At 40.8% G+C, this 27576-nt stretch overlaps 1 protein-coding gene across 1 annotated transcript in view; it reads right to left on the minus strand.

Moving 5' to 3' along the window:
* Positions 1–4773: 4773 nt before the first annotated feature.
* The window catches only part of LOC308484112 (uncharacterized protein), a 178249-nt gene continuing 155446 nt past the window's right edge, over positions 4774–27576 (minus strand). Inside the window, exon 6 of the mRNA XM_081018687.1 lies at positions 4774–6739. Coding sequence (XP_080874813.1) covers positions 4902–6739 — 1838 coding nt within the window. The 3' untranslated portion in view covers positions 4774–4901. The remainder of the gene's footprint in view (positions 6740–27576) is intronic.

The raw sequence follows: 27576 nt of genomic DNA on the forward strand, positions 1-27576 counted from the left end.
TGAGACCTTTTCGTATTCCGCTGATGAAAAAGAGAATATATTTGGTTCCTTACCTTCCCTTACAAATGAAACTCCTATCAAACCTAACAATGATTGGAACACTTATCTAAATATTCTAAAAAGACAAACTAGATACAACCTACACGCCAGACTCATGGCCGATTACACTAAAGTTCAGAGGATACCCAGAGGATTACGCATTCAAAAAGCTCCAACTTTATTTTCCAACAATGAAGAATTTAAAATTAAATGGATGTCCATTCTAAATAGATGTTCTTTTGACCTGATGACTTTAATCACAGAATTTGCAATTAAAGAGACTGAACGTTTGGACAAAGAAGCTGTTGGAATCACTGAGGAATTACATAAACAATTTGATTTGGAGACGTTTGAATCTAAATTTAAACAATTACAAGTAGAACTTAAGAATTATTCGGATAATATAAAAATTGAGAAACTAAGGAAGTTTGAACGCGATCGTAGGGATTACGAATCAGATCACGTGTTCCCATGGATGCAGAAATCCATGAACACTAGTATTCAACCTAGATCAACAACTGAATTTTCATCCAGCAGTGCTGAATCTTCCGAACAGAGCGACTCACAGGAACAAATTCCACATCGACAGATAAGACAACCCAGACAATTAAGACAATACGATTTACGTCCACACACCATTGATTATTCCAAACAACAGGGTTTTCCCAAGCGCCGCAATCAACAACGACGTCTTTAGTTGTAAATTTATCCAAACGCACACTAACCCATGAAGAAGAGAGAATTTTAAATCTCGGACTGGGATTTGTTCCCACACCTAAATATAATGCGTTCCAGACAAGGGTGGACATCTTCAAACTTGTACGTCTTGTTAAATTAAGGTGCCACTTTGGCAATTTTCAGACTACACCATCGCCATTCCGCGTTCACTCATCATTTAACCCGCATGTAGACAATGCCCGCCTGAATGCATTCTATCAGGTTTTACTAGAAGACATTAATAAAATAGAAAAGAGAAGACCATCTCCACACAAAAGGAATTTTACCGCAAAGGATAGAGAAATCATTGCTAGCCTTCAATCGGATGAGAATATTGTGATAAAACCAGCAGATAAGGGCGGAGCCATAGTCATTATGAATACTCAGGATTATACCGCAGAAGTAAATAGACAACTGCAAAATAGCAATTTTTATAAACCATTGCCCAAAGACCTTACTGACGACGTTTCCAGAATAATCAGGACCACCTTATCGGAAGGCATATCGTTTGGATACCTCGATAAGAAAACAACTGAATTTTTAGTCAATAAATATCCACGTACCCCAGTATTTTACATACTTCCAAAAATTCACAAATCACTTGATGCTCCACCAGGCAGACCGATTGTCTCAGGTAATGACTCTCTTTTGGAACCCCTTTGTCAGTATATGGAACATTATTTGCATCCATTCGCCATCGACACTCCGTCTTATATTCTGGATACGAAAACATTTATTGGACACGTTGAGAACACTACCATACCAAAGGAGGCCTCCCATTGTCACCCTGGATGTCGAGTCGCTGTATACAAATGTCCCATTACCTGAAGTCAGGTCGATTGTTGTGCACTGGTATTTCATGTACCTTTGTACTATATCATTGTATATTTGAAATGACATTATTTCTGCACTTAAACGTTGTATCCAAACTTACCATTACTTTAAAACTATCATACTTATACGTTGTGTTTAAATCTACTACTAGCTTCAAACTGTTATTCTTAGCAGAATACACACGTTTTTCATTTCAACTCTTGAGTAGGAATTATTCCTTATATTGAAACTTTTGGCCAGAGTTCTTGATATATCCTTTTCAGTGCCTGACATTCCGCCAACTCCACTTGTGGAGGTTCCACCCACAGCAGCAGATCCAGGGGACTGTTTCAACGCCACCTAGGGTCGCACCACAGCCTCAGCAAGAATTGGGTGGCCCCCTGGACTTGGCTACCAGTCCCCGGCGCTCTGGGAGTTTCCAAGCGCCCAAACTTTTTAAAGGACTATGTTGTTGGACATGTATCACTGTTGGTCTAAGTATGTTTAATGTAACCGATATGCTTTTGTGCCTAACTGAACCATTACGGGTAGTGCTGTATATAAGGAAACCATTACGATTGTAACTAATGCCTTATCTCGGTGTGGGGGGGTGTTATGTACTGATGTTCCCACCCTGGGCCAGCAGGGGGATACTGTAGATAGTTATGCAAAATGAAGGATCGAAAAGTGACGTTCAGTGATTGGATAGTTTGTATGCAATTGAAGGAACAAAAAGTGACGTTCTGTGATTGGATAGTTTTAGAAAGTCGCAACAGTTGCAATTGCTCTATATAAGTAGGCTGACTGAGCTCCTCAGTTAGTTCTCTTATGGCATCTGAATAAAGAAGAGCTGTTTGAAGAATCACTGTGTCGTCTGATATGTTCACCCACAACTTAACAAAGGGAGCTGGTGGGACTAAGAACCGGGGTTCCTGAATTGCAGGGGTTGGACTAGATGAGCCTGGAGTGTCCTCTTCCAGGATTCCTCATTTGGCTGCCAATGCCACGGCTGGAATGTCTCCCAAAACTGCCCCCCCTTTCACAAGGAGCTCCCCCCCCCCCGTGTCTTAAACTACCCTTTGACTGGCAACCATCTCCAATCTCCTTGGTGGACAATCCCAACCAAAGATGCATTAGATTCTCTGAAATATACTCAGGAGTTGTGTAGTGATTTCATGCTCTTTATTGCAGCTTGTAAAACAGTGATTTAATGGCACCCCAAACCTCAGGCTTTTGTATACATTATTTACACAATTAGTCCCGTCTGACTGGCTGATTCTGCTTCCCTCCTGGAGCCTGATTGGTCTTTTCCTGCAGGCCAATCAGTTGTTGCATTCTAGGATTCTACTTGCCCATTGTTCAACAATCCAAGCTTAGTACATAACCCCCCTCCCCTCTAAGTTCCCGTTGCGCCCAGAAGGTTAGCATTCGTAGTCGTTGAGGTATGCCGGTCACCTATTTATGCCTTGTGGTCTTGGGTGTCTCTCAGTAGGGGTTCCTGGTTCTGGCTCTTGTTCCAGGGCTGCCGGCTGTGACGGGGTCCTTGGGTTGGACGCCGCTGGTCCACTTGGTTGTGGTTCTGGTTCCTGTGGCTGCTCGGCCTCGGTCACTTCTGGACTTCCTAGTTCTGCTTCCCTTACCCGCTCCTCCTGCTCTATGGGCCTCACCCTTCTGCTATCCCCTTGGGATTCCTCTGTCCAGCCCTCCTTGCAGTTCCCCCCCAGGAATCATCCGGAAGTTCAATAGTCCCAAGAAGGCTTGGAGTTCCGCCTTACCCTTAGGTGCAGGGGCGTCGCAAATAGTCCTCACCTTGTCCCCAATCAGGTGGACTCTTAGACCCCGCCAGGGTGGCAAGGACATGTCTGACCATTGGCACTGGGTATGCATGAGCCATAAGGGCCTTCTTTATGGTACATTTGTAGTCTACGCAGATGTGGACTGAGCCATTGGGCTTGACGGGTGTGTGAATGGGGTTTCTCGGGGGCATTAGGCACGGGCTAGAGCACTCCTTGCTCCACAAGCCAGTCTAATTCCTCGCCAATGTGGGGTTTTGAGGGTGAACGGGACCTGGTGGGCCTTGAACCTGATGGGTCGTATGGCGGGGTCTAGTTGTAGGCCAGCGGAGGGGCAGGGCAGTATATCACCCCAATGCCCCATTGAAAACGTCTGGAAACTCTTTGCACATGGTGTCCACGTCCACGTGGGAACTGGTGCGGTTCACCCCGGTGATGGTTAGCCCCAGTGGCCCAAACCACGCCAACCCCAGTAAGCTAACGTAGCGCCCCTTGACCACAATCAAGTCCAACCGCCACTTCCGCCCTCCATATTGTACATTGAAGGATCCAACCCCCATCATGGGGACCTTGCGTTTGTGGAAGTCTCCCAGAGGGTGAATGGAGCTGGCCTAACTTGGAGCCGCCACTGGGACACAATTTCCTTAATGTCCATGCCAAGATTATGGACAGGGTTGAGCCTGTATCAAGCTCCAGGCGGCACGGGGCTGCCCCTATCTGTGCCTGAATGTAAATTATTTCCGCATTAGAATGAGGCAACTGGTATACCTGACAGTCTGTGATCTCCGTCGAGTTGCCTTGGTGTGTCAGACCACGGGGCCTGGGACTCTTGGGTCGCCCGTCTGGTTCGAGGCGTCGGGCAGGGCAGGCACGGCACACCCGGGCGATGTGTCCCACTTTTCTGCATTGTCGGCATTCTGCGTTGTGGAAATGGCAAGTCCTCTGCTCGTGGCTCTCCCTGCAACTTGCACAGTTCCCATCTTCCGGACAAGGCTGTCGTTGTGGACGTGCAGCTTATGTGCACTGCTGCACTCAGTGCACATCCTCCCGGTCGGATTCTGTGTCGTCTGAGGGTTCTGAGGGTTTCTCCCCTGTATGTATTTTGTGATGGGCTGTGAGACTTTCGTTCCTGTTGAAGCTCTTTCAACATTCCAGACACTGATAAGGTTTTCCCCAGTATGAATTCTTTGATGGGATGTGAAGCTTATTTTCCAGGTGAAGCTCTTTCCACATTCCACGCACTGATAGGGTTTTTCCCTTGTATGAATTCTTAGATGGGAAGTGTAATGGGCACTCCGAGTGAAGCTCTTTCCACATTCTACGCCCTGATATGGTTTCTCCCCTGTATGAATTCTACGATGGCAAGTGAGATTGTGGCTGTGACTGAAGCTCTTTCCACACTCCAAGCAGTGATATGGTTTCTCCCCTGTATGAATCCTTTGATGGGAAGTGAGATGGGAGTTCTGACTGAAGCTCTTTCCACATTCCAGACACTGATAGGGGTTTCCCCCGTATGAATACTTTGATGGGATGTGAAGCTTATTTTCCAGGTGAAGCTCTTTCCACATTCCACGGACTGATAGGGTTCTCCCCTTTATGAATCCTTTGATGGGAAGTGAGATGGGAGCCCTGACTGAAGCTCTTTCCACATTCCACGCAGTGATAGGGTTTTTCCCCTGTATGAATCCTTTGATGGGAAGTGAGATGGGCCCTCTGAATGAAGCTCTTTCCACATTCCACGCACTGATAGGGTTTTTCCCCTGTATGAATCATTTGATGGGAAGTGAGATGGTCCCTCCGAGTGAAGCTCTTTCCACATTCTACGCAGAGATAGGGTTTCCCCCCTGTATGACTTCCATGATGTGAAGTGAGATCGTGGCTGTGACTGAAGTTCTTTCCACACTCCAAGCAGTGATATGGTTTCTCCCCTGTATGAATTCTACGGTGGGAAGTGAGATCAGAGCTCTTCCTGAAGCTCTTTCCACATTCCATGCACTGATACGGTTTCTCCCCTGTATGAATCCTTTGATGGGAAGTGAGTTCGGACCTCGTCCTGAAGCTCTTTCCACATTCCAGGCACTGACAGGGTTTCTCCCCTGTATGAATTCTTTGATGGGAAGTGAGATGAGCACTCTGATTGAAGCTCTTTCCACATTCCAGGCACTGATAGGGTTTCTCCCCTGTATGAATCCTTTGATGGGAAGTGAGATGGGCACTCCGATTGAAGCTCTTTCCACATTCTACGCACTGATGTTTTCCCCCTGTATGAATTCTACGATGGGAAGTGAGATCGTGGCTGTTTCTGAAGGAGTGATATGGTTTCTCCCCTGTATGAATTCTACGATGGCAAGTGAGATTGTGGCTTTGACTGAAGCTCTTTCCACACTCCAAGCAGTGGTATGGTTTCTCCCCTGTATGAATCCTTTGATGGGAAGTGAGATGGGAGCTCTGACTGAAGCTCTTTCCACATTCCACGCAATGATAGGGTTTCTCCCCTGTATGAATCCTTTGATGGAAAGTGAGATGGGCACTCCGATTGAAGCTCTTTCCACATTGCACACACTGATATGGTTTTTCCCCTGTATGAATTCTACGATGGGAAGTGAGATCGTGGCTGTGACTGAAGCTCCTTCCACACTCCAAGCAGTGATATGGTTTCTCCCCTGTATGAATCCTTTGATGGGAAGTGAGATGGGAGCTCTGGCTGAAGCTCTTTCCACATTCCACGCACTGATAGGGTTTCTCCCCTGTATGAATCCTTTGATGGGATGTGAGATCTGCACTCCGAATGAAGCTCTTTCCACATTCCACGCACTGGAAGGGTTTCTCCCCTGTATGAATTCTTTGATGGTAAGTGAGATGGGCACTCCGAGTGAAGCTCTTTCCACATTCCACGCACTGATACGGTTGTTCCCCTGTATGAATTCTACGATGGGAACTGAGATCGTGGCTTTGACGGAAGCTCTTTCCACACTCCAAGCAGTGATATAGTTTCTCCCCTGTGTGAATCCTTTGATGGGCAGTGAGATGGGAGCCCTGACTGAAGCTCTTTCCACATTCCACGCACTGATAGGGTTTCTCCCCTGTATGAATTCTACGATGGGAAGTGAGATCGGAGCTCTTCCTGAAGCTTTTTCCACATTCCAAGCATTGATAGGGTTTCTCCCCTGTATGAATTCTACGATGGGAAGTGAGATCGTGGCTGTGACTGAAGCAGTGATATGGTTTCTCCCCTGTATGAATTATGTGATGGGAAGTGGAATGGGAGCTCTGAGTGAAGCTCTCTCCACAGTCTGAATCCTGATATGGCTCCTCCACTGTGTGGATTTCGTTGTGGTCTCCCTTGTTCTTCATTTCCAATTCATCACCACCTGAAACTAAGAGGCAAACGGATTAGAGTCTCGGGAAGAAGTGCAGTCCTAAATTATGGAACAATGCTAATTAATGCTTGGGACAGAGGAAGAACTGAAGGGAGTTAGATGTTATAATGTTCTTTTTGTTATGTAAAAATGTCTAGTTTCATATACAAATCAAGTTGAATATTATATGTTTTCTCTCTCTAGTTTTGAAAAGTGGAAAGAGACGTATATTACACTTATATCGAAAACAGAGACTGAAAAGACCCAGCTTAAGAACTACCGCCCTATATCGTTACTTAATGTGGATTACGAACTTTTTGCAGACATTTTGGCCAAGAGATTGAAAAAAGTATTGATGGAAGAGATTCATAAAGACCAAGCGGGCTTTCTCCCGGGAAGACACTTGTCCGATAATTTTTATTTTTTTTAATGATATTTATTAAGGTTTCAATAAAAGATTGAACAGAAAAACACAAACGAAAAATACACAATTCAAAAAAGCACAATACATAGTCCAAAAAAGAAAGAAAACAAACAAAAAACAATTCAAAAAAGCACAATACATAGTCCAAAAAAGAAAGAAAACAAACAAAAAAAATACAAGAAAAAAAGAACAATTAAGAACAATATCACCTTTTCGTTTCCATCTTTAAATTTACTTGTTTTCTGGACCTCCTCATAACTCCCTCTTTTGTATTCCAGTTCAAATTGTTTGTCCAGCAATTTCTTTCCCTCTTTTTTAATCCCAATCTTTAATCTTAATATAATATAACATTAAAATTTTACCTCTTAAAAGCCAAATTTCCATTTCCTTCAACTTCTTTAATCCTAATCCTTAATCTTAGTCTATCTATAACTTTAAATCCTGTACAGCTGGAAACCACTTATTTTCAATCCAACATCACTCTAACATTCTTTAATTTTACAGTGTTTCTGTAGATAATCTTTGAATTTCTTCCAATCTTCCTCCACCGACTCTTCTCCCTGGTCACGGATTCTGCCAGTCATTTCCGCCAGTTCCATATAGTCCATTAGTTTCATCTGCCATTCCTCCAATGTGGGAAGTTCTTGTGTCTTCCAATACTTTGCAATGAGTATTCTTGCTGCTGTTGTTGCATACATAAAGAAAGTTCTGTCCTTTTTTATCACCATTTGGCCGACCATGCCCAGGAGAAAGGCCTCTGGTTTCTTGGGGAAGGTATATTTGAATACCTTTTTTAATTCATTATATATCTTTTCCCAGAAAGCCTTAATCTTTGGGCACGTCCACCAAAGGTGAAAAAATGTACCTTCAGTTTCTTTACATTTCCAACATTTATTATCGGGCAAATGATAGATTTTTGCAAGCTTGACTGGGGTTATGTATGCTATAACAGCAGCAAGAATACTCATTGCAAAGTATTGGAAGACACAAGATCTACCCACTCTGGAAGAATGGCAGATGAAGGTGATTGACTACATGGAACTGGCGGAAATGACTGGCAGAATCCGAGACCAGAGAGAAGAGTCGGTGAAAGAAGACTGGAAGAAATTTAAAGACTATTTACAGAAATATTGTAAAATTAAGGAATTTTAGAAGGATGTTGGATAGAAACTAAGAGGTTTTTAGCTGTAATACTTTAAGAGATATGAAAAAAGTTTTGCAACTGGGTAATTTTAATGGTAAGGATTTGCTGAACTAACAAATTGAACTGGAATACAAAAAAGGGAGGTATGAGGAAGTCCGGGGAAATAAGTATAGGGAAGATAGGTTATGGAAAATTAATGTCTTTTTAACTGTTTATTTGGTATGTTTCTTTTTCTTTTTCTTTTTTTGGTTATATTTTTTTAAAAAAACTTTATTCTTCTTCTTTTTGTATTCTGTATTTTTTGTATTTTTTGAAACTTTAATAAATATCATTCAAAAAAAAAAAGAAAAGTACAGCTTAACCAGGTAACGTCATTTTGTTCAAATTTAAATATGGATCTGTACTATCTTCATAAATAAAATGTGCTTTTATTATTATTTAAAGGTGGCCAAAGCGGGAAAGTTCCCTGTCCAAAATTAAGATATACAGTGGTACCTCAGGTTACATACGCTTCAGGTTACATACACTTCATGTTACAGACTCTGCTAACCCAGAAATAATGCTTCAGTTTAAGAACTTTGCTTCAGGATAAGAACAGAAATCATGTCCCGGTGGCGCAGCGGCAGCAGGAGACCCCATTAGCTAAAGTGGTGCTTCAGGTTAAAAACAGTTTCAGGTTAAGAAAGGACCTCCAGAACGAATTAAGTTCTTAACCCGAAGTACCACTGTACTTAAATGTTACATTTTTGTGAGAAGTTACAGGGGACGAGGCAGGGGGCCTTCTCGATAGGGGAACCCACCCTGTGGAACGCCCTCCCCTCAGATGTCAAGGAAATAACTATGCAACTTTTAGAGGACTTCTGAAGGCACCTCTGTATTGGGAAGTTTTTAATGTTTGATGTTTGATTATGTTTTTCTATTTGTTGGCTGGGGCCACCCAGTCAGATGGGCAGGGTAAAAATAATAAAATTATCATTATTGTTACTATAGGGTTCACTGCCTGAGATTCAAAAAGCCTGGCTCTTTTCTGGGATGCAGTTTGTTTGGTTCAGTCGTGGAATCTGTCAAGCAACTCTTTGGTCAAAAATTACTCTGAATCCTACATTTAAGAAGGCCTGGGCAGTTCAGACAGCCTGATCATGGTTTTAAACGGCAGAACTGGAGGAAGAATATTCACAGGGAAAACAATCAATAGCCATCCCTCCAAGGTTTGCTGTGGGAGTGTTAACATCCCAAGTGCTGTGGGTGGCGCTGTTGAGCCCCATCGAAATATCAGAGGTTCGTCACATAGAGAGATGTCTTGCATTACAAAACAGATAGGATGATCCAATAGGGAGCCTTACCGAGAGAGTCCAAGATCCCACTATTCTCCTCCGTGACTTCCTTATGGAGAGCTCTCTGGTCAGGATCCAGCAACGCCCACTCCTCGTCTGTGAAATGGACAGCTACATCTTCAAAGCACACTGGACCCTAACAGAACAGGAAAAAGGCTGTCCTCTTAGAGAACATTCACTTGGCTCTGTTGTTTTCCACAGCGGCCAGACCCCTCTCTGCCTTCCTCATCCCTCTCTCCTGCTGCAGCTTCTGCCTCGGAGTCTGGGCTGCTCTCTGCCACAGACTCCCTCTGCTCCCTGAGCCCTCTTCCCTCTCCAGCTTCAGACCCCTCCTCCTCCTCCTCCTCCCAGTCGGCTCCCTCTTCTCTGGCTCCTCCCACCATTCCTCTGCATCCAACTGCGTCCAGCCAGTCTGCATCCAAGCAGTCCTTCCCCACAAGGCTCCTTCCCCCTACCTGATCTGGGTCCACAGCCGCTGCCTCCCTTCCACCACCATGAAAAGATGAAGGAACAGGTCTTGGTGGCATCATTCCGTCTCCTGGGAGAGAAAATGTAAGTGGGAAACTGTAAGTGCATCTCTAAGTACAGATGGGGCTTGTCAAAGTCTCCCCTACTAGCTTCTGGTTCCGCTCTGCTTTAATGGAGGCAGCTGGAGATCGTTGGCAAAGGAAAAACAAGGATGACTGAGGGTAATTCTCCTTGCAAGTTGCCCCCAGGGACAGGGGGGAACGGGCTTCACTCCCAGTTCGTCTTGGTACCAGGCTCCGGCTCCGGCATGGATTGCGAGAGGCAGGGAGGCGCTGAGTGCAAAAGCCCTTTGCCTGCCGAAAACCCTCCTTCGCTGCAATTAAGAAGCAGAGGTTCTCCTGTCAATTAGAGCTCAATTTGGACTAATGTACAGGCGTTGCTGGAAGAGAGGAGATCATAAACTGCGGAACTGAACCAGCTGCAAGGTCTTTAAGGTTTGAATTTGAGAATAAACTAGTTGAAAATATCTATGTACAGGTGAGCAGGGATGAAACTGGGCTGCAGATATGGAATATAACATCAAATGGAACTGTATGTGTGAAAACAAAAAGGAAAAAGGGAGGGAAGCTCTATTTTACAAAATGTTTACGATGGAAAATTAGAGGTGACTCTTCCCATCCTGTATTATATATAGACTGAACTGATTAATGCTAAAGGACATGGAATTTAATTTAATTGGATAAATGCGCATTTATCTTAGGCCAGACAGAGGGATGTAAGGAATCTGAAAGTTGTGAGGGAGCTGATAAGGTTCATTACTGAGTATTTTGCAATTCTGACACATCCCTCTCTTTCCCAGGTGTAGAAGAAAAATGGCAAAAACTGATTATTTATTGGGATAGTGTGATTTTTGCAGCTGCTGTTAAAGTTGCCAAACAACGAAGCACAGGACAAAGCGATGGAGAATTTCTGAAACCACAATGGGATATTAGCTCCATCCAAGGAATAATGGAGAACAGCAACAACCAGGAAAAGATAGACAGAACATTTTACAAGGACAGGAAGAAATATCACGAACAGAAAGATTGCCACACACAGGAAGAGTAAGGATATCACTGGAGTGCCTCACTTGTAGTTTTATATATTATTTGATGTTTCCATACGAATGGAAGTCATTAATACTGCAGTTGTTGTATAAAGGATTGTCATCTTGACAGGAGTGTAATTGAAATTAGTAAGATTTTGGAATGGAGAAATCAATAAAATCATCAAACCATCGTAATTTCGTAATTTCACATTGTTATAAGGAGGCTATTATTGGACTGTAATTGTAAACTAATCAAATTACTATCATAAATGTCTCCCCTGCTGAGTACATTTGGACTCATTTGTACCCATTTCATATAATCGTTGTGCAAGAATACATCTCCCCCCCCCCCCGAGTTCTGGGCTCCAGGTGTCTTCCCCCAAAAGATGTAAAGAACTCACAGATTAGTTTCAAAACCAAGAGAATGTGACAAAACGGGGGAGAAAACACTCTTTCCTCCTTACCCAGAGGCCTCACTCTGGCGTCCAACGGAGTCTTCTCTGCCTCAGAAGAATCAACACCCATTTCTGCCAAAATATCCTTCCTCTGAAAGAGCAACAAGGATTCAAAACAGAGAATGGGGAGAAGGGTTAGAGAAGCAATGGCAGAGGCAAGCGCTTTCGGGGGAGAGAGGTGAAAGCTGCTTCCTGCTTCTGCTAGACTGGTGTCTGGGGTTGGCTGCCAGGACCATGAAACATTGGTCCTCAAGGATCTTCACTGGCTCCCAGAACGTTTCCCAGCACAATTCAAAGTGTTGGTGCTGAACCCCAAAGCCCTAAACAGCCTCAAAGGCCCACTATACCCAAAGGAGCGTCTCCATGAACTGAGGTCCAGTTCCGAGGGTCTTCTGCTGATTCCCTCACTGTGATAAGTGAAGTTACAGGGAACCAGGCAGAAGACCTTCTCCACAGTGGCCCCCACCCTGGGGAATGCCCTCCCATCAGGTGATAAGGAGATAAGAAAATGCATAACTTTTAGAAGACATCTGATGTCTTCTTATGCTTTTATATGTGCTGGAAGGCACCCAGCCACATAAGTGTCATAAATAATAATAAGAAGAAAAAGAAGCTTTCTAAAAAAGGATGGTCCATTAGGAAATGATTTGGGAATACTCTCCCTCCTCTTAGGAGCCCCTTGGGAGTATCCAGAAGAAAGTCTCTCTCACCTGCTGCTCTGCCTGCTTCCTCTCCTCTGCCTGACTCAGGAGGAAACCTTCGGCCAGGGCCACCGCCTGGGAACTGGTCTCCACTCCGCATTCCCTCACCCAGTTCTCCATCTCCAGAGGAAGGACAGCCAGGAATTGCTCCAAGATCACCAGGTCCAACATCTGAGCTTTCGTGTGCCTTTCCGGCTTCAGCCACTGATGGTCAAGGTGGTAGAATTGGCTACAAACCTCTCGGGGTCCTTTGGCCTCCTGGAAGCAGAACTGCCTGAGCTGCTGGCTCTGCACCTCTGAGCAAGGGGTGTCCTCCTCACCCAGTTCCTTCTTCACAGAGTTTTCCCAGAATTCCCCACTGCTCCCCGTTTCCATGGCACGGCCTCTTCCTGCTTCAGGGCAAGCTGAGTCTTGCTCATCCATCTGGGCTCTCCGGAAGTCTCCAAGAGATCGGAAGGAGCCCCTTGGTCCTCTGCCAAGTTCTGTGGGTACTAATGCGAGGTGCAGAAAATCGTATGAATCAAACACACTATTCTGTTGTAAGATGAAGAGGAGAAGAATGTTTCCTGAGGAAGCGTGGCTGAGTCTTGCTAGGAACCAGGGCTGGATTGCACCACAGCTCAGACTCCAAGATGTCTGGGGGGGGGAAGGGGGAGGGAGAAGTCATAACTGTGAATGACAAGTGCGTGTAATCTGGAGCCAAGGCAACAGTGGGGGTCCCTCCCCAACCCAGCCATCTCTGCTTGGGTGGCTTGGTGAGCAGCAGGGCCCATGTCTAGCTCCAGCCACCGTCCCTTGGGGACTTCCTGCTCTGGATCCGAGGGGACGGTGGCAAGGCCCTCTGGGTGGAACTGCCCTGGAGGACACCTCAGAAACTGGACTTTCCATCAAATAAAGAATTAGGGAGGGAAAATGGCCGACATACAGAGATTTATGAATAGAGAGAGAAGGGAAGCTTCATGGTATTTCCCTCTTAATATACTTCTCCCTCACAATAATGTCCCTCTTAATATACTTCTCCCTCATGTCCCTCTTAATATACTTCTCCCTCATAATTATGTCCCTCTTAATATACCGTATTTTTCGTTCTATAGGACACACATTTTCCCCTCCAAAAATTAAGGGGAAATGTGTGTGCGTCCTATAGAGCGAATGCAGGCTGCGCCGCTGAGCCCAAAACCAGAACAGGAAGACGGAGCTCTGCGGAGCGCTCCGTCTCGCTGCTCTAGCTTGGGGAGGGCTGCGCGCAAACCTCTGCATTGCAGCGGGGTGCCTTCACCCCGCTGTCCTGCAGAAGCTAGCAAGGCTGTTCCCAAGCCAGAACAGCGAGACGGAGGGCTCCGTTTCGCTGCTCTAGCTTGGGCAGCGGGGCGTTGCACTCCAAAGGCTTCAGGGATCTTTGAGGCTGGCGGTGGGGGAAAGCAGCGCTTCCCCCCACCGCCAGCCCCACAAGCTCTGGTGAATGTACCTTGAACGCACCTTGTTTTAGAGGGGGAGAACAAGAAAAATTTTTTTCCCCTGTTCTCCCCCTCCTATGATCCGGTGCGTCCTATGGTCCGGTGCGTCCAATGGAGCGAAAAATACGGTACTTCTCCCTCATGTCCCTCTTAATATACTTCTCCCTCTGGTCCCTCTTAATATACTTCTCCCTCATGTCCCTCTTAATATACTTCTCCCTCATATTAATGTCCCTCTTAATATCCTTCTCCCTCATAACAATGTCCCTCTTAATATACTTCTCCCGCATAATAATGTCCCTCTTAATATACTTCTCCCTCATAACAATGTCCCTCTTAATATACTTCTCCCGCATAATAATGTCCCTCTTAATATACTTCTCCCTCATAATAATCTCCCTCTTAATATACTTCTCCCTCATAATAATGTCCCTCTTAATGTCCTTCTCCCTCATGTCCCTCTTAATATACTTTTCCCTCATAATAATGTCCCTCTTAATATACTTCTCCCTCATAATAATGTCCCTCTTAATATACTTCTCCCTCATGTCCCTCTTAATATCCTTCTCCCTCATAATAATGTCCCTCTTAATATCCTTCTCCCTCATAATAATGTCCCTCTTAATATACTTCTCCCTCATAATAATGTCCCTCTTAATATCCTTCTCCCTCACAATTATGTCCCTCTTAATATCCTTCTCCCTCAGAATAATGTCCCTCTTAATATACTTCTCCCTCACGTCCCTCTTAATATACTTCTCCCTCAGAATAATGTCCCTCTTAATATACTTCTCCCTCATGTCCCTCTTAATATCCTTCTCCCTCACAATTATGTCCCTCTTAATATCATTCTCCCTCAGAATTATGTCCCTCCTAATATACTTCTCCCTCATAATAATCTCCCTCTTAATATACTTCTCCCTCATAATAATCTCCCTCTTAATATCCTTCTCCCTCATAATAATCTCCCTCTTAATATCCTTCTCCCTCATAATAACGTCCCTCCTAATATACTTCTCCCTCATAATAATCTCCCTCTTAATATACTTCTCCCTCATAATAATCTCCCTCTTAATATACTTCTCCCTCATAATAATGTCCCTCCTAATATACTTCTCCCTCATAATAATCTCCCTCTTAATATCCTTCTCCCTCATAATAATGTCCCTCTTAATATACTTCTCCCTCATAATTATGTCCCTCTTAATATACTTCTCCCTCATAATAATGTCCCTCTTAATATACTTCTCCCTCATGTCCCTCTTAATATACTTCTCCCTCATAATAATGTCCCTCTTAATATCCTTCTCCCTCATAATAATGTCCCTCTTAATATACTTCTCCCTCATGTCCCTCTTAATATCCTTCTCCCTCATAATAATGTCCCTCTTAATATACTTCTCCCTCATAATTATGTCCCTCTTAATATCCTTCTCCCTCATAATAATGTCCCTCTTAATATCCTTCTCCCTCACAATTATGTCCCTCTTAATATCCTTCTCCCTCATAATAATCTCCCTCTTAATATCCTTCTCCCTCATAATAATCTCCCTCTTAAAATCCTTCTCCCTCATAATAATGTCCCTCATAATATCCTTCTCCCTCATAATAATCTACCTCTTAATATACTCCTCCCTCATAATAATGTCCCTCCTAATATCCTTCTCCCTCATAATAATCTCCCTCATAATATCCTTCTCCCTCATAATCTCCCTCTTAATATCCTTCTCCCTCATAATAATGTCCCTCTTAATATACTTCTCCCTCATAATAATGTCCCTCCTGATATCCTTCTCCCTCATAATAATCTCCCTCATAATATCCTTCTCCCTCATAATAATCTCCCTCTTAATATCCTTCTCCCTCATAATAATGTCCCTCTTAATATACTTCTCCCTCATGTCCCTGTTAATATCCTTCTTCCTCATAATAATGTCCCTCTTAATATCCTTCTCCCTCACAATTATGTCCCTCTTAATATACTTCTCCCTCAGAATAATGTCCCTCTTAATATACTACTCCCTCACAATTATGTCCCTCTTAATATACTTCTCCCTCACAATACTGTCCCTCTTAATATCCTTCTCCCTCATAATAATGTCCCTCTTAATATACTTCTCCCTCATAATTATGTCCCTCTTAATATACTTCTCCCTCATAATAATGTCCCTCTTAATATACTTCTCCCTCATGTCCCTCTTAATATACTTCTCCCTCATAATAATGTCCCTCTTAATATCCTTCTCCCTCATAATAATGTCCCTCTTAATATACTTCTCCCTCATGTCCCTCTTAATATCCTTCTCCCTCATAATAATGTCCCTCTTAATATACTTCTCCCTCATAATTATGTCCCTCTTAATATCCTTCTCCCTCATAATAATGTCCCTCTTAATATCCTTCTCCCTCATAATAATGTCCCTCCTAATATACTTCTCCCTCATAATAATCTCCCTCTTAATATCCTTCTCCCTCATAATAACGTCCCTCCTAATATACTTCTCCCTCATAATAATCTCCCTCTTAATATACTTCTCCCTCATAATAATCTCCCTCTTAATATACTTCTCCCTCATAATAATGTCCCTCCTAATATACTTCTCCCTCATAATAATCTCCCTCTTAATATCCTTCTCCCTCATAATAATGTCCCTCTTAATATACTTCTCCCTCATAATTATGTCCCTCTTAATATACTTCTCCCTCATAATAATGTCCCTCTTAATATACTTCTCCCTCATGTCCCTCTTAATATACTTCTCCCTCATAATAATGTCCCTCTTAATATCCTTCTCCCTCATAATAATGTCCCTCTTAATATCCTTCTCCCTCATAATAATGTCCCTCTTAATATACTTCTCCCTCATGTCCCTCTTAATATCCTTCTCCCTCATATTAATCTCCCTCATAATATCCTTCTCCCTCATAATCTCCCTCTTAATATCCTTCTCCCTCATAATAATGTCCCTCTTAATATACTTCTCCCTCATAATAATGTCCCTCCTGATATCCTTCTCCCTCATAATAATCTCCCTCATAATATCCTTCTCCCTCATAATAATCTCCCTCTTAATATCCTTCTCCCTCATAATAATGTCCCTCTTAATATACTTCTCCCTCATAATTATGTCCCTCTTAATATACTTCTCCCTCATAATAATGTCCCTCTTAATATACTTCTCCCTCATGTCCCTCTTAATATACTTCTCCCTCATAATAATGTCCCTCTTAATATCCTTCTCCCTCATAATAATGTCCCTCTTAATATCCTTCTCCCTCATAATAATGTCCCTCTTAATATACTTCTCCCTCATGTCCCTCTTAATATCCTTCTCCCTCATATTAATCTCCCTCATAATATCCTTCTCCCTCATAATCTCCCTCTTAATATCCTTCTCCCTCATAATAATGTCCCTCTTAATATACTTCTCCCTCATAATAATGTCCCTCCTGATATCCTTCTCCCTCATAATAATCTCCCTCATAATATCCTTCTCCCTCATAATAATCTCCCTCTTAATATCCTTCTCCCTCATAATAATGTCCCTCTTAATATACTTCTCCCTCATGTCCCTGTTAATATCCTTCTCCCTCAGAATAATGTCCCTCTTAATGTCCTTCTCCCTCAGAATAATGTCCCTCTTAATATACTTCTCCCTCATAATAATGTCCCTCTTAATATACTTCTCCCTCACAATACTGTCCCTCTTAATATCCTTCTCCCTCATAATAATGTCCCTCTTAATATACTTCTCCCTCATGTCCCTCTTCATATACTTCTCCCTCATGTCCCTCTTAATATACTTCTCCCTCATAATAATGTCCCTCGTAATATACTTCTCCCTCATAATAATGTCCCTCTTAATATCCTTCTCCCTCATAATAATGTCCCTCTTAATATACTTCTCCCTCATAATAATGTCCCTCTTAATATCCTTCTCCCTCATAATAATGTCCCTCTTAATATACTTCTCCCTCATAATAATGTCCCTCTTAATATCCTTCTCCCTCATAATAATGTCCCTCTTAATATACTTCTCCCTCATAATAATGTCCCTCTTAATATCCTTCTCCCTCATAATAATGTCCCTCTTAATATACTTCTCCCTCATAATAATGTCCCTCTTAATATCCTTCTCCCTCATAATAATGTCCCTCTTAATATACTTCTCCCTCACAATACTGTCCCTCTTAATATCCTTCTCCCTCATAATAATGTCCCTCTTAATATACTTCTCCCTCATAATAATGTCCCTCTTAATATCCTTCTCCCTCATAATAATGTCCCTCTTAATATACTTCTCCCTCATAACAATGTCCCTCTTAATATCCTTCTCCCTCATAATAATGTCCCTCTTAATATACTTCTCCCTCATAATAATGTCCCCCTTAATATCCTTCTCCCTCATAATAATGTCCCTCTTAATATACTTCCCCCTCATAATAATGTCCCTCTTAATATACTTCTCCCTCATAATAATGTCCCTCTTAATATACTTCTCCCTCATAATAATGTCCCTCCGAATGTCCTTCTCCCTCATGTCCCTCTTAATATACTTCTCCCTCATAATAATGTCCCTCTTAATATACTTCTCCCTCATAATAATGTCCCTCTTAATATACTTCTCCCTCATAATAATGTCCCTCTTAATATACTTCTCCCTCATAATAATGTCCCTCCTAATGTCCTTCTCCCTCATAATAATGTCCCTCTTAATATACTTCTCCCTCATAATAATGTCCCTCTTAATATCCTTCTTCCTCATGTCCCTCTTAATATACTTCTCCCTCATAATAATGTCCCTCTTAATATACTTCTCCCTCATAATAATGTCCCTCTTAATATACTTCTCCCTCATAATAATGTCCCTCTTAATATCCTTCTCCCTCATAATAATGTCCCTCCGAATGTCCTTCTCCCTCATGTCCCTCTTAATATACTTCTCCCTCATAATAATGTCCCTCTTAATATACTTCTCCCTCATAATAATGTCCCTCTTAATATACTTCTCCCTCATAATAATGTCCCTCTTAATATACTTCTCCCTCATAATAATCTCCCTCTTAATATACTTCTCCCTCATAATAATCTCCCTCTTAATATCCTTCTCCCTCATAATAATCTCCCTCTTAATATCCTTCTCCCTCATAATAATCTCCCTCTTAATATCCTTCTCCCTCATAATAATGTCCCTCTTAATGTCCTTCTCCCTCATGTCCCTCTTAATATCCTTCTCCCTCATAATAATGTCCCTCTTAATATCCTTCTCCCTCATAATAATGTCCCTCTTAATATACTTCTCCCTCATGTCCCTCTTAATATCCTTCTCCCTCACAATTATGTCCCTCTTAATATCCTTCTCCCTCAGAATAATGTCCCTCTTAATATATTTCTCCCTCATGTCCCTCTTAATATACTTCTCCCTCATAATAATGTCCCTCTTAATATCCTTCTCCCTCATAATAATGTCCCTCCTAATATACTTCTCCCTCATAATAATCTCCCTCTTAATATACTTCTCCCTCATAATAATCTCCCTCCTAATATCCTTCTCCCTCATAATAATCTCCCTCTTAATATACTTCTCCCTCATAATAATCTCCCTCCTAATATACTTCTCCCTCATAATAATCTCCCTGTTAATATACTTCTCCCTCATAATAATGTCCCTCTTAATATACTTCTCCCTCATAATAATGTCCCTCCTAATATACTTCTCCCTCATAATAATCTCCCTCTTAATATACTTCTCCCTCATAATAATGTCCCTCCTAATATACTTCTCCCTCATAATAATCTCCCTCTTAATATACTTCTCCCTCATAATAATCTCCCTCTTAATATACTTCTCCCTCATAATAATCTCCCTCCTAATATCCTTCTCCCTCATAATAATGTCCCTCTTAATATACTTCTCCCTCATAATAATGTCCCTCTTAATATACTTCTCCCTCATAATAATGTCCCTCTTAATATACTTCTCCCTCATAATAATGTCCCTCTTAATATACTTCTCCCTCATGTCCCTCTTAATATACTTCTCCCTCATAATAATGTCCCTCTTAATATCCTTCTCCCTCATAATAATGTACCTCTTAATATACTTCTCCCTCATAATTATGTCCCTCTTAATATCCTTCTCCCTCACAATTATGTCCCTCTTAATATCCTTCTCCCTCATAATAATCTCCCTCTTAATATCCTTCTCCCTCATAATAATCTCCCTCTTAATATCCTTCTCCCTCATAATCTCCCTCTTAATATCCTTCTCCCTCACAATTATGTCCCTCTTAATATCCTTCTCCCTCATAATAATCTCCCTCATAATATCCTTCTCCCTCATAATAATCTCCCTCTTAATATCCTTCTCCCTCATAATAATCTCCCTCTTAATATCCTTCTCCCTCATAATAATGTCCCTCCTAATATACTTCTCCCTCATAATAATCTCCCTCTTAATATACTTCTCCCTCATAATAATCTCCCTCTTAATATACTTCTCCCTCATAATAATCTCCCTCTTAATATCCTTCTCCCTCATAATAATGTCCCTCTTAATATACTTCTCCCTCATAATAATGTCCCCCTTAATATCCTTCTCCCTCATAATAATGTCCCTCTTAATATACTTCCCCCTCATAATAATGTCCCTCTTAATATACTTCTCCCTCATAATAATGTCCCTCTTAATATACTTCTCCCTCATAATAATGACCCTCCGAATGTCCTTCTCCCTCATGTCCCTCTTAATATACTTCTCCCTCATAATAATGTCCCTCTTAATATACTTCTTCCTCATAATAATGTCCCTCTTAATATACTTCTCCCTCATAATAATGTCCCTCTTAATATACTTCTCCCTCATAATAATGTCCCTCCTAATGTCCTTCTCCCTCATAATAATGTCCCTCTTAATATACTTCTCCCTCATAATAATGTCCCTCTTAATATACTTCTTCCTCATGTCCCTCTTAATATACTTCTCCCTCATAATAATGTCCCTCTTAATATACTTCTCCCTCATAATAATGTCCCTCTTAATATACTTCTCCCTCATAATAATGTCCCTCTTAATATCCTTCTCCCTCATAATAATGTCCCTCCGAATGTCCTTCTCCCTCATGTCCCTCTTAATATACTTCTCCCTCATAATAATGTCCCTCTTAATATACTTCTCCCTCATAATAATGTCCCTCTTAATATACTTCTCCCTCATAATAATGTCCCTCTTAATATACTTCTCCCTCATAATAATCTCCCTCTTAATATACTTCTCCCTCATAATAATCTCCCTCTTAATATCCTTCTCCCTCATAATAATCTCCCTCTTAATATCCTTCTCCCTCATAATAATCTCCCTCTTAATATCCTTCTCCCTCATAATAATGTCCCTCTTAATGTCCTTCTCCCTCATGTCCCTCTTAATATCCTTCTCCCTCATAATAATGTCCCTCTTAATATCCTTCTCCCTCATAATAATGTCCCTCTTAATATACTTCTCCCTCATGTCCCTCTTAATATCCTTCTCCCTCACAATTATGTCCCTCTTAATATCCTTCTCCCTCAGAATAATGTCCCTCTTAATATATTTCTCCCTCATGTCCCTCTTAATATACTTCTCCCTCATAATAATGTCCCTCTTAATATCCTTCTCCCTCATAATGTCCCTCCTAATATACTTCTCCCTCATAATAATCTCCCTCTTAATATACTTCTCCCTCATAATAATCTCCCTCCTAATATCCTTCTCCCTCATAATAATCTCCCTCCTAATATACTTCTCCCTCATAATAATCTCCCTCCTAATATACTTCTCCCTCATAATAATCTCCCTGTTAATATACTTCTCCCTCATAATAATGTCCCTCTTAATATACTTCTCCCTCATAATAATGTCCCTCCTAATATACTTCTCCCTCATAATAATCTCCCTCTTAATATACTTCTCCCTCATAATAATGTCCCTCCTAATATACTTCTCCCTCATAATAATCTCCCTCTTAATATACTTCTCCCTCATAATAATCTCCCTCTTAATATACTTCTCCCTCATAATAATCTCCCTCCTAATATCCTTCTCCCTCATAATAATGTCCCTCTTAATATACTTCTCCCTCATAATAATGTCCCTCTTAATATACTTCTCCCTCATAATAATGTCCCTCTTAATATACTTCTCCCTCATAATAATGTCCCTCTTAATATACTTCTCCCTCATGTCCCTCTTAATATACTTCTCCCTCATAATAATGTCCCTCTTAATATCCTTCTCCCTCATAATAATGTACCTCTTAATATACTTCTCCCTCATAATTATGTCCCTCTTAATATCCTTCTCCCTCACAATTATGTCCCTCTTAATATCCTTCTCCCTCATAATAATCTCCCTCTTAATATCCTTCTCCCTCATAATAATCTCCCTCTTAATATCCTTCTCCCTCATAATCTCCCTCTTAATATCCTTCTCCCTCACAATTATGTCCCTCTTAATATCCTTCTCCCTCATAATAATCTCCCTCATAATATCCTTCTCCCTCATAATAATCTCCCTCTTAATATCCTTCTCCCTCATAATAATCTCCCTCTTAATATACTTCTCCCTCATAATAATGTCCCTCCTAATATACTTCTCCCTCATAATAATCTCCCTCTTAATATACTTCTCCCTCATAATAATCTCCCTCTTAATATACTTCTCCCTCATAATAATCTCCCTCCTAATATCCTTCTCCCTCATAATAATGTCCCTCTTAATATACTTCTCCCTCATAATAATGTCCCTCTTAATATACTTCTCCCTCATAATAATGTCCCTCTTAATATACTTCTCCCTCATAATAATGTCCCTCTTAATATACTTCTCCCTCATGTCCCTCTTAATATACTTCTCCCTCATAATAATGTCCCTCTTAATATCCTTCTCCCTCATAATACTGTCCCTCTTAATATCCTTCTCCCTCATAATAATGTCCCTCCTGATATCCTTCTCCCTCATAATAAGGTCCCTCTTAATATCCTTCTCCCTCATAATAACGTCCCTCTTAATATCCTTCTCCCTCATAATAATGTCCCTCTTAATATACTTCTCCCTCACAATACTGTCCCTCTTAATATCCTTCTCCCTCATAATAATGTCCCTCTTAATATCCTTCTCCCTCATAATAATGTCCCTCTTAATATCCTTCTCCCTCATAATAACGTCCCTCTTAATATCCTTCTCCCTCATAATAACGTCCCTCTTAATATCCTTCTCCCTCATAATAACGTCCCTCTTAATATCCTTCTCCCTCATAATAATGTCCCTCTTAATATACTTCTCCCTCACAATACTGTCCCTCTTAATATCCTTCTCCCTCATAATAATGTCCCTCTTAATATCCTTCTCCCTCATAATAATGTCCCTCTTAATATCCTTCTCCCTCATAATAATGTCCCTCTTAATATACTTCTCCCTCATAATAATGTCCCTCTTAATATACTTCTCCCTCATAATAATGTCCCTCTTAATATCCTTCTCCCTCATAATAATGTCCCTCTTAATATACTTCTCCCTCACAATACTGTCCCTCTTAATATCCTTCTCCCTCATAATAATGTCCCTCTTAATATCCTTCTCCCTCATAATAACGTCCCTCTTAATATCCTTCTCCCTCATAATAATGTCCCTCTTAATATACTTCTCCCTCATAATAATGTCCCTCTTAATATACTTCTTCCTCATAATAATTTCCCTCCTAATATACTTCCCCCTCCTAATAATGTCCCTCTTAATATACTTCTCCCTCATAATAATGTCCCTCTTAATATCCTTCTCCCTCATAATAATGTCCCTCTTAATATACTTCTCCCTCATAATAATGTCCCTCTTAATATCCTTCTCCCTCATAATAATGTCCCTCTTAATATACTTCTCCCTCACAATACTGTCCCTCTTAATATCCTTCTCCCTCATAATAATGTCCCTCTTAATATACTTCTCCCTCATAATAATATCCCTCTTAATATACTTCTCCCTCATAATAATGTCCCTCTTAATATCCTTCTCCCTCATAATAATGTCCCTCTTAATATCCTTCTCCCTCATAATAACGTCCCTCTTAATATCCTTCTCCCTCATAATAACGTCCCTCTTAATATCCTTCTCCCTCATAATAATGTCCCTCTTAATATACTTCTCCCTCACAATACTGTCCCTCTTAATATCCTTCTCCCTCATAATAATGTCCCTCTTAATATCCTTCTCCCTCATAATAATGTCCCTCTTAATATCCTTCTCCCTCATAATAATGTCCCTCTTAATATCCTTCTCCCTCATAATAATGTCCCTCTTAATATACTTCTCCCTCATGTCCCTCTTAATATCCTTCTCCCTCACAATTATGTCCCTCTTAATATCCTTCTCCCTCAGAATAATGTCCCTCTTAATATATTTCTCCCTCATGTCCCTCTTAATATACTTCTCCCTCATAATAATGTCCCTCTTAATATCCTTCTCCCTCACAATTATGTCCCTCTTAATATCCTTCTCCCTCAGAATAATGTCCCTCTTAATATATTTCTCCCTCATGTCCCTCTTAATATACTTCTCCCTCATAATAATGTCCCTCTTAATATCCTTCTCCCTCATAATAATGTCCCTCCTAATATACTTCTCCCTCATAATAATCTCCCTCTTAATATACTTCTCCCTCATAATAATCTCCCTCCTAATATACTTCTCCCTCATAATAATCTCCCTGTTAATATACTTCTCCCTCATAATAATGTCCCTCTTAATATACTTCTCCCTCATAATAATGTCCCTCTTAATATACTTCTCCCTCATAATAATGTCCCTCCTAATATACTTCTCCCTCATAATAATCTCCCTCTTAATATACTTCTCCCTCATAATAATGTCCCTCCTAATATACTTCTCCCTCATAATAATCTCCCTCTTAATATACTTCTCCCTCATAATAATCTCCCTCTTAATATACTTCTCCCTCATAATAATCTCCCTCCTAATATCCTTCTCCCTCATAATAATGTCCCTCTTAATATACTTCTCCCTCATAATAATGTCCCTCTTAATATACTTCTCCCTCATAATAATGTCCCTCTTAATATACTTCTCCCTCATAATAATGTCCCTCTTAATATACTTCTCCCTCATGTCCCTCTTAATATACTTCTCCCTCATAATAATGTCCCTCTTAGTATCCTTCTCCCTCATAATAATGTCCCTCTTAATATACTTCTCCCTCATAATTATGTCCCTCTTAATATCCTTCTCCCTCACAATTATGTCCCTCTTAATATCCTTCTCCCTCATAATAATCTCCCTCTTAATATCCTTCTCCCTCATAATCTCCCTCTTAATATCCTTCTCCCTCACAATTATGTCCCTCTTAATATCCTTCTCCCTCATAATAATCTCCCTCATAATATCCTTCTCCCTCATAATAATCTCCCTCTTAATATCCTTCTCCCTCATAATAATGTCCCTCCTAATATCCTTCTCCCTCATAATAATCTCCCTCATAATATCCTTCTCCCCTCATAATCTCCCTCTTAATATCCTTTTCCCTCATAATAATGTCCCTCTTAATATACTTCTCCCTCATAATAATGTCCCTCTTAATATCCTTCTCCCTCATAATAATGTCCCTCTTAATATCCTTCTCCCTCATAATACTGTCCCTCTTAATATCCTTCTCCCTCATAATAATGTCCCTCCTGATATCCTTCTCCCTCATAATAATGTCCCTCTTAATATCCTTCTCCCTCATAATACTGTCCCTCTTAATATCCTTCTCCCTCATAATAATGTCCCTCTTAATATACTTCTCCCTCACAATACTGTCCCTCTTAATATCCTTCTCCCTCATAATAATGTCCCTCTTAATATCCTTCTCCCTCATAATAATGTCCCTCTTAATATCCTTCTCCCTCATAATAACGTCCCTCTTAATATCCTTCTCCCTCATAATAACGTCCCTCTTAATATCCTTCTCCCTCATAATAACGTCCCTCTTAATATCCTTCTCCCTCATAATAATGTCCCTCTTAATATACTTCTCCCTCACAATACTGTCCCTCTTAATATCCTTCTCCCTCATAATAATGTCCCTCTTAATATCCTTCTCCCTCATAATAACGTCCCTCTTAATATCCTTCTCCCTCATAATAATGTCCCTCTTAATATACTTCTCCCTCATAATAATGTCCCTCTTAATATACTTCTCCCTCATAATAATGTCCCCTCTTAATATCCTTCTCCCTCATAATAATGTCCCTCTTAATATACTTCTCCCTCACAATACTGTCCCTCTTAATATCCTTCTCCCTCATAATAATGTCCCTCTTAATATCCTTCTCCCTCATAATAACGTCCCTCTTAATATCCTTCTCCCTCATAATAATGTCCCTCTTAATATCCTTCTCCCTCATAATAATGTCCCTCTTAATATACTTCTCCCTCATAATAATGTCCCTCTTAATATACTTCTCCCTCATAATAATGTCCCTCTTAATATACTTCTTCCTCATAATAATGTCCCTCTTAATATACTTCTCCCTCATAATACTGTCCCTCTTAATATACTTCTCCCTCACAATACTGTCCCTCTTAATATCCTTCTCCCTCATAATAATGTCCCTCTTAATATACTTCTCCCTCATAATAATCTCCCTCCTAATATCCTTCTCCCTCATAATAATCTCCCTCCTAATATACTTCTCCCTCATAATAATCTCCCTCCTAATATACTTCTCCCTCATAATAATCTCCCTGTTAATATACTTCTCCCTCATAATAATGTCCCTCTTAATATACTTCTCCCTCATAATAATGTCCCTCCTAATATACTTCTCCCTCATAATAATCTCCCTCTTAATATACTTCTCCCTCATAATAATGTCCCTCCTAATATACTTCTCCCTCATAATAATCTCCCTCTTAATATACTTCTCCCTCATAATAATCTCCCTCTTAATATACTTCTCCCTCATAATAATCTCCCTCCTAATATCCTTCTCCCTCATAATAATGTCCCTCTTAATATACTTCTCCCTCATAATAATGTCCCTCTTAATATACTTCTCCCTCATAATAATGTCCCTCTTAATATACTTCTCCCTCATAATAATGTCCCTCTTAATATACTTCTCCCTCATGTCCCTCTTAATATACTTCTCCCTCATAATAATGTCCCTCTTAATATCCTTCTCCCTCATAATAATGTACCTCTTAATATACTTCTCCCTCATAATTATGTCCCTCTTAATATCCTTCTCCCTCACAATTATGTCCCTCTTAATATCCTTCTCCCTCATAATAATCTCCCTCTTAATATCCTTCTCCCTCATAATAATCTCCCTCTTAATATCCTTCTCCTCATAATCTCCCTCTTAATATCCTTCTCCCTCACAATTATGTCCCTCTTAATATCCTTCTCCCTCATAATAATCTCCCTCATAATATCCTTCTCCCTCATAATAATCTCCCTCTTAATATCCTTCTCCCTCATAATAATCTCCCTCTTAATATACTTCTCCCTCATAATAATGTCCCTCCTAATATACTTCTCCCTCATAATAATCTCCCTCTTAATATACTTCTCCCTCATAATAATCTCCCTCTTAATATACTTCTCCCTCATAATAATCTCCCTCCTAATATCCTTCTCCCTCATAATAATGTCCCTCTTAATATACTTCTCCCTCATAATAATGTCCCTCTTTATACTTCTCCCTCATAATAATGTCCCTCTTAATATACTTCTCCCTCATAATAATGTCCC

This window comes from Podarcis pityusensis (genome assembly GCF_964106645.2).
Source record: "Podarcis pityusensis genome assembly, chromosome: 8".
Classification (NCBI taxonomy): domain Eukaryota; kingdom Metazoa; phylum Chordata; class Lepidosauria; order Squamata; family Lacertidae; genus Podarcis; species Podarcis pityusensis.